Source organism: Terrapene carolina, unplaced genomic scaffold (genome assembly GCF_002925995.2).
Source record: "Terrapene carolina triunguis isolate 2854851 unplaced genomic scaffold, T_m_triunguis-2.0 Scaffold88, whole genome shotgun sequence".
Taxonomy (NCBI): Eukaryota; Metazoa; Chordata; order Testudines; family Emydidae; genus Terrapene; species Terrapene triunguis.
In genome coordinates, this window is record NW_020664439.1 from 34,517,908 (window position 1) to 34,537,479 (window position 19,572).

At 39.9% G+C, this 19,572-nt stretch overlaps 1 protein-coding gene across 4 annotated transcripts in view; it reads right to left on the minus strand.

Moving 5' to 3' along the window:
• Window positions 1–19,572, minus strand: part of MECOM (MDS1 and EVI1 complex locus) — a 65,599-nt gene that overhangs the window by 26,134 nt on the left and 19,893 nt on the right. For 2 of the 4 annotated variants that reach the window (XM_026650171.2, XM_026650169.2), the window contains 4 exons: window positions 15,926–16,073; window positions 14,105–14,261; window positions 6,462–7,818; window positions 4,274–4,361 (listed from right to left, as the gene is read on the minus strand). In XM_026650171.2, coding sequence (XP_026505956.1) covers window positions 4,274–4,361; window positions 6,462–7,818; window positions 14,105–14,261; window positions 15,926–16,073 — 1,750 coding nt within the window. The remainder of the gene's footprint in view (window positions 1–4,273; window positions 4,362–6,461; window positions 7,819–14,104; window positions 14,262–15,925; window positions 16,074–19,572) is intronic. The other 2 variants (XM_026650170.2, XM_026650168.2) reach the window with 1 other exon arrangement.

Sequence of the window (19,572 nt, forward strand, 5' to 3'; positions counted from 1 at the left end):
CCCTCCCCTCCGGCCGCCGGGGGGAGAGCAGAGCCCCCGCCGGGGCTCGCCGCCCTCCCGCCCGGTGCCCTGCCCCTGGCCGCCGGGGGGAGAGCAAAAAAGCCAGAGCCGGCCCTGATTACAAGGATGCAAATTAACCTCTTGCTTAAGCAAATGAAAAACTCCAGGCAATAAATGTAGCTATAAAAATAAGAATTTGTAGAAGAACGGAAATATTTGAATTTACTTCACAAATGTTTTTTACAGAGATAATTTTACCCTACCATTAGAAAGTGAAAATACATGGTGGAATCTGCAATTATATTAATAACCTGGGGACAATAGGTATACCCACAAAAAAAGGTTGCTTGGCTAATTTGCCTCTCTGGTACTAAATATTGGGTCAAATTCTACGTTGGGATGTAGGGAGTGGTTTCCACTGAAGTTGATAAGAGGGCAGACTTTAGCCCTTTATGATCTGACAGGTTGTGCAATAGCATTTTTATTTTCATTTGCTATGTTTAAAAATGCACATTACACTCAAGACTTCATGTCACACCATCTCTTACAAGCTAAGCAGTCATCCCTAGCACCTAGATAAATGATGAAAATGAAGACCAGCTGTTCCCATGTATTCTTTCTATTGCACAATCAGAGCCTGTATGATAATGTGTGAATTGCTATAAATGTACATCATTTATCTCACTGTATATTTTGAATGAATACTCTGTAACAGAGTACAGCTAAAGAAATTAATACGAATTAAGATGGCATCATCTGATATAACCCAGGAACACCATTTTAAAAAATGATAGGGACATTATAGATCATCCCTCATACATGGTACGAGGGGACACTTTTTAGGCAGGGTAATACTTTCCACAGCTGGATAATGATTCTCACTCAGGCCAAAGGGCATACGATGTACAGACAAATGGCATCCTCACACTAGGTTGAGATCTATGGGGACAAGTCAGCTTCACTTGCCCATGGTCCCTCTGATTCTCTCAGAGCAAGGCAACCCATGCTGCCATTGATTTGTCTCACACCAGCTGCTATCCCACACCCTCTCTGAAATATGGAAAAGCCACAATTATTCCGCATTTTCTATAGTGCCATACCTGTGCATTAGAGGCATTAATAAAGACACAATTCCTGCCCCAAAGAGTTTATAATCTACTTCAGAAAACCTCAGAACATGAAGCTGGCCAAAGAAGGGGACAGGGAAAGAAGAGACAAGGTGTAAAAATAAAGAGAAATATATTATATGTAGAGAAAAATCATATAGGACCAGACCATTTTAAATAGAGACTGTGCGGTGGGAATGACTTGCCTAACTCAGCTATAATTTATGATTCTCTAAAGGGGGAGGGATAGCTCAGTGGTTTGAGCATTAGCCTGCTAAACCCAGGGTTGTGAATTTAATCCTTGAGGGGGCCACTTAGGGATCTAGGGCAAAATCAGTACTTGGTCCTGCTAGTGAAGGCAGGGGCTGGACTCAATGACCTTTCGGGGTCCCTTCCAGTTCTATGAGATAGGTATATCTCCATATATTATTAAAAAATGACAACTCCTCCCCTAGCCATGCAGCATTGAGCTCCCACATTGCAGTCACAGAAGGGCAACAAGAGGTTGTATGGTGGGAGGAGATACAATACGTTTGCCTTTCATCACTCTGTACTTCCTCTCAGTTTTTCATGGGTTTTCTGGGGGTTTTGCTCCTCTTCTTACCAGACAGTGGAGAAGAGCGCTTACCCCAATATCATTAAAATGTCTGGAAATCCCAGCCTGAGTTCTCTGCTAGTGTAAATGGGTGTGGCTCCATTGACTTCAAAAAGATTCCCTCATTTATACCAGCAGGGAATTTTGCAAGTTCTCTGTGAAGAAAACACTAAGGGTGAAATCCTGACCCCATTTAAGTTAATAACAAAACTCTCATTGACCTCGTGAGCCAAGCATTCACCCTAGATGCCTAGCACATCCTCTCTTGAAATCCTATGTCTACTGTATGCCTTTAACTCCCTCCTCCATCTTCCCTCCTCATATGTTATTTATTTAGATTTCTGCTGCACTATATAAAAGCGTGTCCAATCCAAACCGTGGGCACCTCTGACAAGCCCTGAAGAATACATTCATACATAAACAGACTCCATCATTTACCCACAGATCACAGTACCCCAGCAGCAACATAAATATACCAAAATGTGATAAACTCCTCCAGCAAAACCACTAGAGGCCCCTCCCCATTTCAATCGAGCTACACAGATTTATGCCAGCTGAGGACCTGACTATCACTGAATTTCTACCAGGCAGTGCAACGGCTGAAATGTTCTCTCTGTCAATGTATTATAGCTGTGTGTGAGGCTCCTTAACTACTCTGGTTTTTTTTTTTAAACAGACCTAGAAAATGTATGTCTACTTTGTCTTTGCAATACCACAAAGTCTCCCATCCTGCAGCCTGAACCTGTTTTCATATGCATCCGAAGAAGTGGGTTGTAGCCCACGAAAGCTTATGCTCTAATAAATTTGTTAGTCTCTAAGGTGCCACAAGTACTCCTGTTCTTTTTGCGGATACAGACTAACACGGCTGCTACTCTGAAACCTGTTTTCATTCACTTACTCATGCTAAAGGCTGAGGAGGAGAAGAAGAGATAGCAAAGGCCCTAAAACATTCTGAATTGAGATTACTGGCCAGATTCTGCTCTCACTCACAGCAGTACAAATCCAGAGGGGACGCTCAGTGACGTTAACTGGGATTTACACCACTGTGGCTGAGAGCAGGGTTAGGTCCTTTCTGTGTATTGATTGTTAGTATCACCTGCTATGAAATGGAAATTGGAAGCACTTTCATAAAGAGACTGAAAAGGTTGTCTGGCTGCCTTGCAGCTTTGGTAAATATAGTACCTCAGTATATTCTGCTGAAACTCTATCAGGTAAATTTTTATTGTAATACTTAGTGATTAGCATCAGCTATTCCCTTCATTTCCTATAGTGTCAGTACCTTAGTGCTTTTCTTCCTTTTCCAGCTGTGCAAGAACATTGGCCTCATGTATCTGTGCTAAGGCATGGCAAGATCTGTTCTACACAGAAGCCAAAAAAATCCCACACTTGAATAACTGAGCCTCACAACATGAGGTAGGTGCGTCCTCATTATTATCCCCATTTTACAGATGCTAAATTGAAGCAGAGAGTTTCCATAGCCTACCCAAGAGCTCAGAGGGAGTAAATATCAGAGCAGGGAGTTCCTTACTCCCCTGTCCTGTGCTCGAAGCACTAGACCAAGATGGGGAAGTGAAGTCACCCTGTCAGACTGGCACAATACAGGATAAGCAAGTGATGCAAGGTTGCAAATAATGCAGAGTTTTGATCCAGGCTATCATTAACCGTTTCTATGCCATGTATAGACCCACATGGTTGAAAGAGGCCTATTATTTTCTTGACATAGCAAATGAGCAGCAGGACATTAAGCATATGACCAAAGAACCACACAGTAGCCTCATCGCACAATGTTAACTGAATGTCTTCAGGCATGGAAAGGGGATATATTGCAAGCACATATTATTTCCAGTTATTCTACAAAGTTACTGAAACCATGCAGTTGCTCTGTGGTCAACTGGAATGGGAGTGTTTGTACTGTGTCCTTTCTGGGTGTCTTTATATATGTATATAGAAAGAGCCTGGTCTTTATAAAGGCTTTTACTTGGGGTGCCCAGATTTGTGGGCCCCACTATGTATCTGCAAAAAACGGCAAGTGGAAATGCTATATCACTGATGTCTCCAAATATGCAGCTGTACCCACACACCCTGTGCTTAAACTTATATATGGCAACATTAGTGCCCACAATTAATTACCGGGGGAATTACTTGAGGGTGCAAAACTGAGCAGTAAAAATTGAAGCCACTTTTCAAGATCAGGCCCCAAATTCCATTGTCTCTCTGGGTATTGCTTAGAGATGGGCACAATGATCCCTCCACTGCCATTGGCCACAGTGGGGAGACTGCAGAAGCACAACTTGGTAGTAGCACATCTTGTTTGATCCATTCTAATTTTGTGGGGAAGGGAGCTCTAGAACATACATGTAGCTCAGATTTGGGTCCTACTACAACCAGAACATGATGGTTTAGCTGCAAAACATCACAAAGAACATGCTAATGTTTTCCCACCACAACGACATTGGAAAAATTGTGTGTTTTAGGAAATCCGAAAATAACTCAGACTGCATTCTTTTCTCTGCACCTGCTTTGAAGCATCAACAGGATTTGTTTACAATATTGAAATTCCAAAAATACTTACTTGCGGATGAAACAAGAATCCTGGGGAAGGTCTCAAGTACTTTTCCTTTAAAGCTTCAAGTGGGTCAGTTAACTTTCTTTTCTCTACTCTGTAAATGTTAAAATTGATTTGCTTGTGATGATTCAGTCTTAGGCATTAATAACTATTCAGCTACTTATGTTTAAAATAGTCAACAATACATCAAGTAATTGGTTTCTTGGTGATAATGGTAAAAGATAAGGAGGTACAGTCATCTCTTGATTTGTGCATGCAATGCTCAATAGCACTAACGAGAGTCGTGAACATCCATTAAAAAGAGATTACACCATTTACATTGGAAATAATCCCATTTCAAAAGGCCAATACTATTGATAATAGTAACTGATGACTAACTGCACTGAGCCATGTTATCAAGAAATAGGGCCCAACTGCATTTTCCAAACACAAGAAAAGCTCTCATTGACAGCAGTGGGTGCTTTTTGCATCAAGCCCGCAGAAAGGGACCCTTGGGAAGCTCATCTTCCTTTGTGAAGAATTTAGGCCCTGCTCTTGCCAACCACTTTGCAAGGACATCCCTGTGCCCATGTGAAGAGGAAGTTAGCAAGATCCAGGCCTGGAGAAATGTAGTGAATTTGCCACAACAGAAATGAAGGCTATATTCAACTAATTGTGTGTCTTCAAGTAGTGAAATAGGGCATCTGATAGTTTAAAATTAGTACTGGCATTTTAGTTCCTCCTGCAGTTTTGATTATCAGTTTAAATTGTATCATTTATCAAAGGACTTATCCTGCATTCCTTACTCAGACATAATTTTCATTGGCTTCAATGGAAAGTCTGCCTGAGTAACAACTATGGGACTGGCCCCATGTTATGCTGGCAGCATTCCTTTACTATTCCTTCACAAATTGCATTATCATGCACTGCAGTACTGTATAACAGCAAAAATTTCCACTAATTCAGTAATGAGAAATTAATATCATACAGGAAACCTGTGGCTTAATACCTATACAGCATAAATTAAACCATCTCAATAAGTAACTAGTAATCAGTGCTAACACTGTTCCTTTCTAATGCATACCCTTTGTCTTTTGCCAGACAGTGTTTTATGACATTTTTGCCAAAAGCAAATTTTTGGAAGATAGTAATGAATTAAGATCATTTGTATTACAGTAACTTTTTATTTTTAACAATAGTCTCTTTGTGAAATAGGCTGTTTAGATTATGAACAAATAGCTTTTATGGCTAATATTTCACTACTCCTATGTTTCCCGTAGATTAATTTAGACGTATGACTACAACTAATTACAGATATGCAGGCAGAGTATCAAAGTGCATACAAGTGCTGACGTACACAAGACCTGTGGTGAAATCCTGGCCCCACTGAACTTAATGGCAAAATTAATGGGAGTTCAATGGATGTGAGGATTTCACCCCTGATTTCTAAGGACTTGTCTACATGGGGAAAATGGCCTGGAATAGCTGTTCCGCAATGGCGCCACATGTGGACATTCTTATTCTGCACTGAGTGTTCACATGGGGAGTTAGTGTGGAATAATTATTGTGCTTTAAACTCACACGCTAGCTTATTTTCCAGTAGCTTCCCTGTGTAGACAAGCACTCATATCTTGGCTCGCTTAGGATCCGATCCTATTCCCACTAAAGTCAATGGGAAGACTCCCATTGACTTAATGAGGTGAGATCAGACCCTTACTGCTCACAATTTTTTTGTTTCGTTTTGCCACCAGGGACACATTCTGCCTTCACTTACACCCGCACAGCCTCACAGAAACTGGTGGCCTGCTCTAGTGTAACTGAGAGCAGAATTTCACCCTTAGTGCCCACATTCCTTTGATCTGTCAGCCCAGATTCAACCCCTAGTTGCAGCTGTCCGCTACACCAAGTGGAGTGGAATGGTGCAACCGAGAGAGAATTTGGCCCAGACAATGTTTGAAATAAATGCTATTATGGGGGTAGGGCATGGGGTGTGGTGCTTTTGAGGAAAAGGGACTTGTAGTAAAAGAATTTAAAGAACGTTTTCAAATATCCAGCATTTGTGCCACCTCATTTCTGGATAAGCAAATGTATTACATTACTACATATTGTAAATGACAGTGCATGCTGAGCTAATGGATCACTTCAAGTTACACAGGAAAAGTCCTGAAAGTGTTAACTATGCTCAAGAAAGCCATATTCCATTAAAGCCTGTTACCTGTAAATGGGATCCATAAAGAATGGAGTGGGCCTGGCATGTTGCAAAGAAGCATCAGTTGCTTTCCTTGTTTCAAGGTCACCTCCTTTCTTTTCACCAAAGACATGGTTTTTCCGAGGCTCAGCTTGTTTTGTACCACTAGCTCGACTTCTGCTGCCCATGCTCAGATCTAGTGGTTGATCCTGGCTTGTCACAGATGGAGCTGCTGGTTTTGAGGTTATAGGAGTAACTGGCTTCTCCTCCTTACGTTTAGTGGTGAGGTCAAAGGGAGACTCAGCGCTTCCCTTTGGGATCTTCTTTACTTCACTTGGTGACTGAGGCTCCATTTTCAAAGGCAACGGTCTCAAGTCTCTATCAGGAAATGGGTACATTGATTGAGAGAATGCTGGAAAAAATGGGAGGGGAAACATGGAAGGGTAAGGTAAAGCTCCAACTTTTTTGTCTTGCAGCCCCACAAGTCCTGTTGAACCAAAGTATTTTTCAGCAATAGAAGCAATAGCCTTTATAGAATCATTCACAGCTCCTGACACCGCAGTTTGTTCCTCTAAAGATGGTGAGAAAATGGAATGACTGCTGTATTCTTTCTTATTATTTATTGAAGCCAAATTCTGAAGAGAGCTTACTTTGTCTTTGAACATTTTACCATTTTCTTTAAATTTCTCTTTATCACTTTCAATGTCACTTTCCAGATCAGAGCCAGAGGTGGTCTCCAGGTCACTGCCACTGGGAGTACTGACATCATCAAGGTCACTACTCTCTGACTGGTCACTGATTTTTTCGTGCGGCCTCTCTTCAGAGGACCTCTCTGGTTGAAGCTCCACTGGCTTATTTTCACCTACAGAGGGGTGCTTATTTAGTGCCTTCAAAATATCTTGTGTAGCTGGCAGTATCTGAGGATGTGTCATGAGGGGACTTTGACTTTTGTTTGTCTGGTCTGTGCTGGGTAGTCCTTTAACAGGAGAACTAGCAGGTATCAAAGGTGGCCTGTGGTACAAGCCTGAAGGAAACAGACCAGGGAAGCTAAAAGAAAATCCAGGAGCTGTTGGAAAGGTAAGACCAGCAGGATGCCTATTGGCACCAAAATAGTCAGCAAGGCCCGGATTTGCATGATTCATATTAACCATGGACGTTTTATCCATAGCTGGGGTTCCAGGAAGTGAAATGCCTTGGCCAAAAAATCCTCCTGCTGCAAAATGATTCTTGCCCTCACAAAATCTCCTGTGTTTATTTAAGGAAGATGTAGTGCTGAACATTTGTCCACAGTCTTTGCACTTGATTTGGGTTCTGCAATCAGCATGCATGCGCTTATGACGACAAAGGTTTGAAAACTGAGTATAGGATTTATGGCAGACCTCACCTGTGTGTAAACAACAACAACAACAAATCTCAGGCTTTATGATAATTCCCCCTTTCCCCACCCGAATTTAGCAAAGAAAACAATTTGTTACCCCCAACATGTCAATTAGGAAGCCATAGGGAGAAGTCTGTGAGCTTCATCTGGGTGCACAAAACAAATGAAAACTCATTTTACTTTTTCCAAAGCAAGGCATCCAATTAGACAAATGTCTTGAGACAGCATAAAGAACCCTCCCAACAAAAAATAAAAATAAAAATCCCTAAAATACAAATATTTCCTTTTCACTTTTCACAATACTTGGGTTGCTTACAATGTTTTAAATTCATGATCATTATTATTATTTATACTCAGTAGCACTCAGACCACCTGATCAGAATCAGGCCCCCAATGAGCATGGCACAAACTAAGGCCCTGATCCTGGAGACATCTACACATCTGAATAGCTTTATCCACATAAGTACCTCCACTGATGGCACTGCGATTATTAAAATGCTTAAAGTTATTCACAGGCATAAGCATTTGCAAGATCAGAGCCACAGAAGTAGACATAGTCCCTGCCCCAAAGAGCTTACAATCTAAAAGACAAACAAGATATATGAAGGATGGGAGAGAGGGAGACAATCAGATATATACAAGCACATATAACTATTAATAAACCCAATGTTTTGCATTTACAAATGAGATGCTAATTACATGAAAGCTTTGGCATTCCAGGCTGTGGTTTCCAGAGCAATCACAATCTGGTGTCTCGGCACATATGTAACAGTCTCTATTTTCACAGACAGTGTTAGAGGAATGCATATGGTCAATGCGATAGAGTTACAGTTGCTTTGGAAGCCATAACGCTTAATTTCATGTCTCATGTAATTATAATCTTGGCCTTAATGTTTCATAATGTAGTTTGCTTGTTTGTCTCTTTCATGTGAAAAAAACATACCCTATTTCAACAACTATTTCCTCAAAAAACGCAGCTGTATTTATTTGAATGTCTGATGCTCAAAACAACTCAATGGATTTCCTCAAACTCCTTTGGGACAAGAACAGTTTCAGCTCAAAAAAGGAACATTTAGAGAAAGCCTTAAACCTTGGAGATTAGGGGTTGCAATTTTGATCTGACCGGCCTGATCTATACTACAACATTTCCCATGTCTGAATACAGTTATCAACAATCACATTCAGTGACATGATGAGGAGGGTGGTGTAGTGGCCAATGTAGAGTGAGATATGATACTTTTTTCGTAGTGTAAACCAGATCACTGAAGTGAACGGGATTTTGTGCTGTTAGCAGGTAAATGTCATATAATCACAACTATAGGGTCACTACTGCAAAGATGTAATTTCCTACTTTGTGAAACCTTGTTTTCATGTCATCTTGAAAGAGCACAATTACTTTGCTTTTTCTCTCCTTTAGGAACTTTATTGAGCAAGGCATTTGGGTAGAAAATAGTGAATAGAAGCAAAAGGCTTAGCAATTTAAAATTCCCTGTTAGAGAATAAGATCTATTCTAGACTTCAATCCTACACACAAACAAACATGAGCAACTTCATGCATGTGCGTGTTCCCATTGAACTCAATGGAACTACTCATGTATGTAAAGTTACTCAAGTAACTTGCAGAATCAGGGCCCTGAGTTTGTCCTCAGTAAGAGGCTTTTCCTTGCAATTTGGAATTCTCACTAGAATAGGAAAGATCTATAAGGGAACTTCAATAATCTTCATTGAGGCCTACTGAAATCTGACCAGAAACTTGTTTGAAAGGAGAAAGTCTGGGTTGTCATTCATTTGGAAGGTTGCTGTGGTTTGACTTATAAGTATTTTAGGTTTTGTTTGTCTGTACAAAGTTTATGTCCCTTTTTTACTGTACTTTCACACATCATCAGGAAGTTTCCAGAGTTGTGCCATGCAATGTGTTGTATTTGACACTTTCCTGGATAAACAGAATGTAATGCTAAAGCTGCTGAAACACACGTTCCACCAATAAGTCTCGTGTGTCAACACTTCATAGTATTCTGCTTCTATCCGTAAATGTTCTAATTTGTTCAAAAACAAAATTAAGCAATGTTATACTGCTGCGATAAAAAAAAAAATTTCCCCTTCAGGGAAAAAGCATGTGGCTACACTTTGACTTAATATGCACTATATCTTAAGCTCTCATCTTTCACACATCAAAGCCACACAACAATTCACATTGTGTATTCTGGGCCCTTTTTAACAATCATTTTCATGCTTTGAGACAGGCTGACATAATTTACAATGGCTCTATTTTAAGCTGGTAAAGGAAACTGAATTGAATGTATCTCATCCTGCAGTGTTGGTTCCCATGAACTATAATCACGTCTTCTAACTTCCACTCACACTAATGCCTGAGCTAACCTTCCTGCGCTTCTAAACCCCTGCCCTTGAGAAACTTGACCACTTGTTGTCATGTCTTAACTGTTTACCTCTTTAGTGGGCGCTTCACATCACAGCAATAATATTTCCATTGTCTAAGGGCCTGATCCTGTCAGACAAGTTTTCCTATTCATGCCTCATTGCTATTGGCATGGCTCAAGTGGGAAAAGGTTGCAGGATTAGGCCCAAACACAGGAAATGTGCAATGCTATAATTCAGGAAGAATGCCTGTTACGGTATATCAGTTGGTGTTCCTGTAAGATAGCTTCATTCACAAAGAAGATTATAGATTAAAAAAAAGCATAAAGTTTTCCTACCATGCATATTAGAATGCCTGGTTTTCTCTTGCTACATTTCTCCCCCTAATTCGGGAACCAGATCCTAGTTAATTAAGGATTGTAGGACCAGCCATTTATTTGTTCTGATATAACACATTTAATTGACATTTATTTGTTATGTATCATACAGTCAACGTATAGAGCCCGATCCTGCTTCCACTGAAGTCAATGCCAAAGCTTCCATTGATCTTCACGGTGCAGAATCAGGCCCACAAAGAAACGTTTAGGGCTAGCTTGTGCAACTCGTGGGCCCAATCAGATAAGCCAAAGTAAATTGGCTACAATTGTGTGAATAAATGCTAACAGTGAGAGTTGCACAGTCTAGCCCTTGGATACCACAAGTCAAATCCTTATCTACTATAAATCAGTGTAGCTTCACTAAAGGCAATGGATCTACACCAATTTACACTAGAAGAGGATCTGACCACATATATTTAATTCCAAAAAATATATTTATACTACTAAGTACTTTTACAAGACCAATATGTACTGTTTTAGGACTCTATATTGCCAAATAATTATTCTCCATCAGTACACTCAAAATTGAAAGGAACTGAAAAACATTGTATTTCCATGGAAAAGCAAAAAAAAATCTTCTTACAAGTTATTGGTATCCTTGCAAACTATTAGAATGTGTGCAATTTAACTTTTAAAAGGCCTAACATGACTTTATACTTCTCTTTAAAACAAAAAAAAATATTATTGAAATCATGCAAATACAAGCAGCTAAAATATGCAGATGTATATTATTATAACTCCATCCACGTAAGTAAGAGCCATGACAAAGGACTTGCCTTTGGGACCGTAAAACATAGTCTATATAATAGGTCTCCCTTGTGCAAGATTCCTCTTGTATTTAAAATATTGAAGGGAGAAATGGGAAATATTTTCATAGGTAATCTGCTGATTTATATGGGCTTTAAAAAGTAGCTATGTTTGGCAATCAAACTTTGGACCCAACCCTGTAATCCTCATTCACCAACGTAGTCTTACTTATGTGGATAGTCTTACTGAAGTCTATGTATTACCTGATGCTGTTGAATTTTACACAGATTCCCCATTGATTTTATTGGGGAATCTGCACATAAATCAGTTGCACAGTATGATCCAATGGGATTACTCACATGAGCAAGAACTATTCCGATGAGTTAAGGTTATATGATCTAGCCCTTTGCTTTCTGCCCAACTTTTATTTCCATGTAAAGTTTTGCTTAATATTTAGATGGAGGGGATTTATTGACTTAATAGCTTCCATGTATTAAGGCTATAGAAGCTGGATTTGACTTCTCCAGTTAGTCTTATGCTATGCTTGGTGTTCTATATCCTTACCTTTACTCTAAGCAACTAACATATAGCTACTGCTTCCCTCCTTGCAAGTTTTATCACTGTGTAGACCCCCAGCCCTAACACAAACCACAACCCTCCCACCCCACCCCTCGAGGTATATTAATTCATTTGATGTGTAAGTGTACTCTGTCCTGCAATTTTCTTAGAACCAAGAAATTACCTAGCAGTTAAGTTTGCATATTTTCTGCTTATTAAACAAATTACTGTAAGTACTATTTTGAATACGTTCAGCCTATTATGGCATGTGGTTTCTATTTGGAGATTTTGTGAAGGCAGTGAGTAATTATCTTACTGTTGGTGAGTTTTCACTCAAGCTTGGGCGGTATACTGTAATAAGAGACAGTTGCCATAAACAGACTGGTAGGGCAAATCATGGTGTGTGGCCTTGTGCTGGGAAACAGATATCTACTTTAAGTGACCTGACCCCCCAACCCCTCAACACTCAGAAACACCTACCCCAACACGTGATCTCTACATTCTTTTGTTCTGTAATTTCATAGCTATTATTCATAATTGTTCTATAGTTTTCTGTCCATCACACTTTGCATTTGAAGAATAACAGTTGATGTTTTGAGTTACCAGAGATCACTGAAAACATTAATGGAAAGCATTTTACACATGATTTCATTTGAAAAGAAGCATAGTTCTATCCAGAGCATTTGATTCAAAAGCAACTGTAACTCTAGTGCTTGACTAGTCCTCCCTGGCAGGAAGCCATTGTTTTCTAATTATTTCATTTTCACTAATACAGTATTAATTTGAAAAAACCCTCTGTGATCCTGGGTGGGGAAAAATAATTAAACTGCTGTAATTGCATCTCGTTAATTAGATATTTGCTAGCTCAAATAAGTCCAAACATAAATAAATATGAACTAGTCCACTGGCAGAGCTACAGCCCTTACAAGAACATTTCTTTTAAGTCATTATTACTCATGCTGATGTATTATCAAGACCCAAAGCACATGTCATAGAACCATTAAACTACTCCCTAGGTGAACATATGCTGGGTGTTCCAATATACTGAAGAAGTTAATACCAGAACTGTTGAAAGCTGATCGCTGGTGGCTCAAACTCCAGAGCACAAGTCCCTGTAGACCAGTATGAAATTGCAGGTTTTCCCCCTCTCCCCATTAAACTAGCTTCCAGTCATTTGACCTTACACCTTTGCACTGTATTTATCTGGATGCTACAGATCTGCAGTGTAATTTAGTCTTCTTTGCAATGTTTTAGATTGGTCCTAGTTTGAAGCAGTCGCTTTGAAAAGATGGAATGAAGCCACAATCAGTTTGGAAGAAACACCAGGAAAGAGTTTTTGGCAAACTAGTGCTGAAAACAGGGAGATGGTAGTGAATTAGGGCATTGAGTATATAGGTGTGAGGATTTTTAATTGGCTTTGAGTGGCATTTGAGGAGAATGAGTTGGGATTCAATGGCCAAAGGAGAAATATTTCTCTTTCATCACCATATGGGAGAGAGAGTCTCTTGAAGCAGTAACAAGTATCCTGAGTCCTGATGCTGCAGCAGGATCTGACTGTGCACTGAAACCAATGCAGTCAGTGAGACCATGTGGGTGCAAGAATCTTCACTACCATGGAATCATGTCCATGGAGCAGGTACATGTTTTAAAAAGCTTGATTGCCAGGACAACAGTTTGTCAAGGTCTAGTAGCTTCCAGTTAATACTTAAGACTGGGATTTGCAAAGGAGCCTAAGGGAGTTAGGCACCCATCTTCTATTGAAATTCTATAGCCCTTACTATCATAATCAAATCCCAGCCTAACAGCGTGAACTAATCTGGTAGGGAGACCTCATGAGCATTTCCAAAGCAATGCAGATTTTCAGCATCAGATACTTTTGCCTGTCTCGCTTAAATCCCATAACCCACTGAGACTTTTCATTATTGGCTAACTATATGGCCTCTGTCAAACCCTTCCCTGAACTGCTCTTTGTGTCTGGGGGGCAGAGAGGGAGAGGAGATATTCCTGGGGAACCAGGTGCATTACAGTGTCTGCTTGGAAAGGAATAATATATAAAAACAACTCTATGTATTGGACTATGAATTATACAGCTACTCATTCAGTAAGTCAGGGCTTAAACCTACTCCCAATGGGAGTTTCAACAGAAGCAGGACTGGGCCGCCTATTTCCTGATTATGTTGCTTTTTTTGAGACGAGACAGACATTGAAGTTTAGACGTTTAGTTGAAGACTTACATATAAAGGGCTTGACACTGCTGTGGATGTGCTTGTGCTGTTTAAGGCCTGAAGAAGTAGCAAACGTTTTACCACACTCTGGACAAGCGTGAGCACGAGCCCCAACATGCTGGGAACGAATGTGCCTCTGAAGGTTGCTGGGGTCCGTGAAAACCTGCTAGGAAATGAATACTGATTAATCAAGCAACTTAACTGCAGCGAGGGAGCCAGCAATCACATATGACTCCTACAAGACCAAAATTGTGGTTTTGTTTTTTAAAGGCTAGAAAATGAAACAAAAACCACCTAATATTGGCTGGTTAGTGTGACCAGATCTTGCTGCATTGAAGTTTTGACATTGGCTTCAACTGGAGCAGAATTGGGCCCTAGGTTTTACAGGACTAGCTGATTACTCTTTGGAGCAGTGACTTAGGCAGGGTCTTTGTATAGTGCTTGCCAAAAAGAGGCTGCGACTTGGTCATAGTCTCTAGGCACTACTGCAGTATAAATGCTTTATAACAATAAGGAGTGACTTGCATCAAGGAAATCCTGACCCGCAACCTAGTATCAAGGATACACGTTCAGCGTCTAGCTTTGTCTCGCTACAAAATAAAAAACATGTTGGAGCAAGTTTTGCTTCACTGAACTTAAGCAGACAAACTCCCATGGACTTCAGGGAAGCAGGAGCCGATAACAGTCTCCATAGTGTTATGTAGGATTAATAAAATTATGTATCCAGGAAATGCAAAAAGGAAAAGCCACCCACCCGCGCACACAAAAACTAAAAACAAAACCTGTGGAATCATAGGGGGGAAATAATTCCTTGCTGGTGTGGTATAAAGAGAGCTGACTACAACTGTGCATGGATAGTCCACATAATGGGCCCAAGTCTCAGCTGGTGTAAATAGACATTGCTCCATTGGAGACAATAGCTGGGGACCTGGCCCATCATTTCTTCTTATTATTGATCTTGCACTAGTGTCCTGAAGCCTCAATCAGCACAAGGGGGAAATCTAGTAGCCCCTTGGAGGCTAATTTCCTGCCCGTGCTGCTACTGATCACCTGGATGGCCAGTGCAAGAAAGTCAGGGGGGTGCCTTACATACTCATATTACCTTACATGACTCCGCTATCTCAGTCACAATCTGGCCCAGAGAATGCGAAGGAACATGAGTCCATCCCTGAATTTCTAGCAGGAATTCCTGCTGCTTGGAGGTAGATAACTTAAATAAAATGTTACCCACTCTTTTTAATATATACTAGTTCTTTTAGCAGGCCATACTAATTTGAGGGTTCACCTTTCAAAATATATTTACAGTTTCCTGAGATTGAGATCAGACTGGGGGGAAAAGGTTCTACCCCCATTCCCAGAAAAGATGGATAGTTCTGCTAACGTGCTTGCAAGTGCAATAGTTAATAACCTTGACGTCATTAGGCTACAAAATCACTGCCAGAGTAAATGGGTGAAGTATACATCACCCTTGAAACTATTATATCTGTCTGAAAGTCCCATCCCTCACAAGGGGCTGAGTATTGACCTCAATGGATGGAGAGTGCGCTCAACTTCCTGCATGGTTGGCCCCTGACTGAGTATTGCATTAAGTCATATTCGGGAGTTACCTTCAAAATCATAAGGGCAAGAAAATGAAAATATTTTAAATGAAAGCTTAAATGCTACGGAAACTGATGGAATGGCTAGAGGAGTACTGGTATGACCTCCTGTTGAATTCTGGTTCAATCTGCCCTCAACCCCCAGGTTTCCACACCCAAAACTTGCTTTTATATCTCATAAAACACACAATGATACACAGAGAAAAGCCAAATATCCTACAAATTCCTGTACCTTGGCACAGTTTTCACACTCATAGTGCTTTCCACTGTCATGTGACATTTGATGACGTATCAAATTGGACTTCCAGTTAAAAGCCTTGGGACACTGATCACACTTGTACTCTCTCTCTTCAGTGTGGGACAGCATGTGCTTCTCTAGGCTGTGAAGACAACAACAGGCTTCATGAGGTCTCAACAACACCTAAAGAGGAACCCAGTTTTATCAGTGATTTGCAGCCCAGGTTAGATATGAAAATGAAGTGGCAGGAAGAGAAGTCATTTTAATAGATCACATAATTATAGAAACTAGAGGGGAAAGACCTAGAGGGCCTTATTCTGAGAAGTGCAACTCCTTTTGAGTTTTGCTCATCATCTTTCAAAATCAGGCCCATAATATTGTCTCATTGGAGTTCATCTCCATGCCAGAACAGTACATCTTCTAGTGTTTTGGCCAGCCACATTTTTAAAAACTATTTATTTAGTTAGGAAGTTTTAACAAGTGTACAAACCCTTGTCATGTAAATAGCAGAAACAAAACAATCATTCCAACAGTTAGCTTTTGTTTAAAGAGACATTATAGAGGAATAGAGTCATCAGATCACAACACCTATGTTGCTTCTAGTGATTTTATTAAATTGACTGAAATTTCGATACACGTATTTAACAAATCAGGCATGTCTATCAAATGTTAATATTCAAAAAAATTGGACAGGTGTGCTGAGGTTTTTACACAGGTGAATGTATATTGGATATTGAATAAAAGATAGATATTTAATTATCTGTCCTCTGTCTATTTGGCTGGGTACATAATTGGTGTGTTAATTTTTCCATAACCACAATCTTCCATAGTTTTTGAACCATTCCTGTATGGTTGGACTATTTCCCTTTTTCCAGTGAGAGCCTACCAATAGCCGAGCAGCTGCTACCAAATGAGAAATTAATTCTTCATCTCCTCTTGTATAACCATTTCTACTAGGAAGTGCCAAAAGGATTACTGTTGGATCATTTGGCAATAAGTGTCCAGCAATTTGTGATTATTGATTGCATCCCAGTACACTCTAATGACTGGACATGTCCACCACATATCCATAAAATCTCCTCTTTCACCACAATTTCTCCAACATTTATCCATTCAATCTCTTTCTATATCTATATATTTAGCCTGATTGCTGTGAGATGTCACTGAAACACTATCTTAAAGAAATGTTCTTTTATATTTGGCTAGCCACTTTTAAAAATGTATTCCTATCCTTCTCTGGGGCCAGATTCTGATCTCTCTTACACCAATGTAGATCAGAAATAACTCCATTGAAGTAAGTGGATTTACAGTAGGATGAAACTGGTGAAAATGAGATCAGAATCAGGTCCCTAAGCATTGCAGACTAATAGTATGTTCCCCCCTAGTAATCATTAGCTACATTAAATGTACTTAGTAGTTTTGGAGTCAATTGTTCCAGCCCTTTAATAACTTCTGTTGCACTTCTCTGAACTCTTTTCAGTTTGTTCTATGCCTTTCTATTATTAATGTGCCCAGGCTACATGCAGGCAGAAATATTTTTAAATAACCTCTATTGTCTGGTTACATACAAAATCTTCTCTCATATATTTAAAATTTAGGAGGACAGAAAATATCACAATGTCTTATAAGCAGATACACATGAAAGACTAGAAAAAAAGGTCTGGTGCCATTACTATCAGAGCGCATGCCAACCCACCAATATGGGGACACATTCTGCAGTCCCTCCTCAGACAAAGCTCCAATGACTTCTACTGATTCAACTGACCAAAGATGGTGGGTTTTTAGCTTAGGGTCTCCGGTCTGATTTGTGATTTTCATGCTCAGCCATAGGTCATAAAAATGCTTTTTTCCCTGTGGATGCCAGTTACATTTAACTCTACCAGACCCTCTTTCATTCTGTCAGAAATGGCTGTGGTTTCCTCGTATTATATTTCTGCAAGAGTTTTGGCCAAATACTGCACCATTTACTGGCCATCAACCCTGAATGCTGTGTGCATCTGTGCATGCAGAATGCCTCATTCATTGGATAATACTGAACAAAAGTTGGCCCAATATGTATAATTTTCAGCCAAAGTGACTGATTCAAAGTAACTGAGATAGCTGGGTAAAATAAACAAGGTTGCCAGAGTGTATCTGTGAGCAGAGTCTGGAGTGTCATATTTCTGTAGCAAATTATCTAGTGTTAATAGTTCTTTTCTACATTTGAAGACAATATCTAATGTAGGGTAGTTACTGAACGAATGTAAATTTATCTTAAAATATTAAAAATTCGAGACATAGGGCAGAAAATAAAGACTGAGTCATCATAAATAGATGTGCTGTGGTGAGAGAAACAGTGAAAAATGAGAGCCAACGCAGTCAGTCCCAGAACTACTTGAATTATTCAAAGGCTAGTACATGACAAAGACTATTCAAGGCAGAAAAATATAGAAGAGTGTTCTATATAATATATATAATAAACCAAAAGGACTATATTACATATGCCGGGGGGGGGAGGGGATTAAACCAAGAGACACTGAATAGGAACATTCAAAATGGTGTGCTGGCATAATAGAGAGAGAAAGAATTGGCATAGGCCCACTAATTTCAATGGAGCACTACTGATTTACCCCAGCTGGGGATCTGGGCCATGACTTTGTTATTCAGATCCCTGACTTTTACTATTAAATGTCAGTAGCTCGGGCCAACTTTCCCCTGCAGCAGGTAAGCGTCAAGTATCAAGAGACCCAGCACAGACACACAGATGTGCATGTGTGAGGAAGTTGTTGCAATGATTATTGTGCCTGCTCAATGCCTCACAATAATTTGCCACATTTCAATGTAATCTGCACTGCAATACATTATTTTAAGTAGCTGCAGAAAACTGCTGGGACGGGAAATGTACAAATGATTCCCACCATATCAAATTTGTACTAACTATTTGTATACATATTTATATATATGTATTATATTTACAGATGAGAAGGGGCCTGATCCTGCAAGGTGTTGAGTGACTGCCACACCCATAACTTCTTAGGGAGTTGAGGGTGCTCTGCACTTTACAGAACTGAGCCCAAAGTGCATCGTAAAAATGCTGCTCTCACTCAGTGACAATGAATCATCACTAGTGTTTGTTAGTTTTCACTGTACTTTAATGTTACTGCTTATAGAATCACATTAGATGAAAATGAGAATTCACATGTTGTAACTAGGTATTTTGGGCCTGATTCTCCCCCCACTGAAGCCAAAGTCAAAGCCATTGTTTTTGTCATTGTTTTCAATGGAACCGGGATACTTCCCTATAACATTTTTTTCCAGAAAAAGAGGAAACTGATGTGTTTTTCATGGGTCCCTGTGATCATCTTCAGCTTTGTGTTGCTATATGGTGATTTTTTCTATCTAACATATTTTAAGATATAGCAGACTTACAGTGGCTAGTTTTGCCTCATTTTAATTGGCCTTCCACTGCTAGTTTGGGCAGAAAAAACTGTTGTCAAACTATGAACACTATGCAGAAGTGTTCTGAATTATTTCTGCCTAGGACAAGAAGAATAATGAGATCAGGTCCTAGCTGGTGTAAATCATTGTAGTTCTGCTGATTTCAATGGTGCTGTGCTGATTTATATCAGTTGTGGATCTGGCCCAGTTGCATTTAGGGTTCA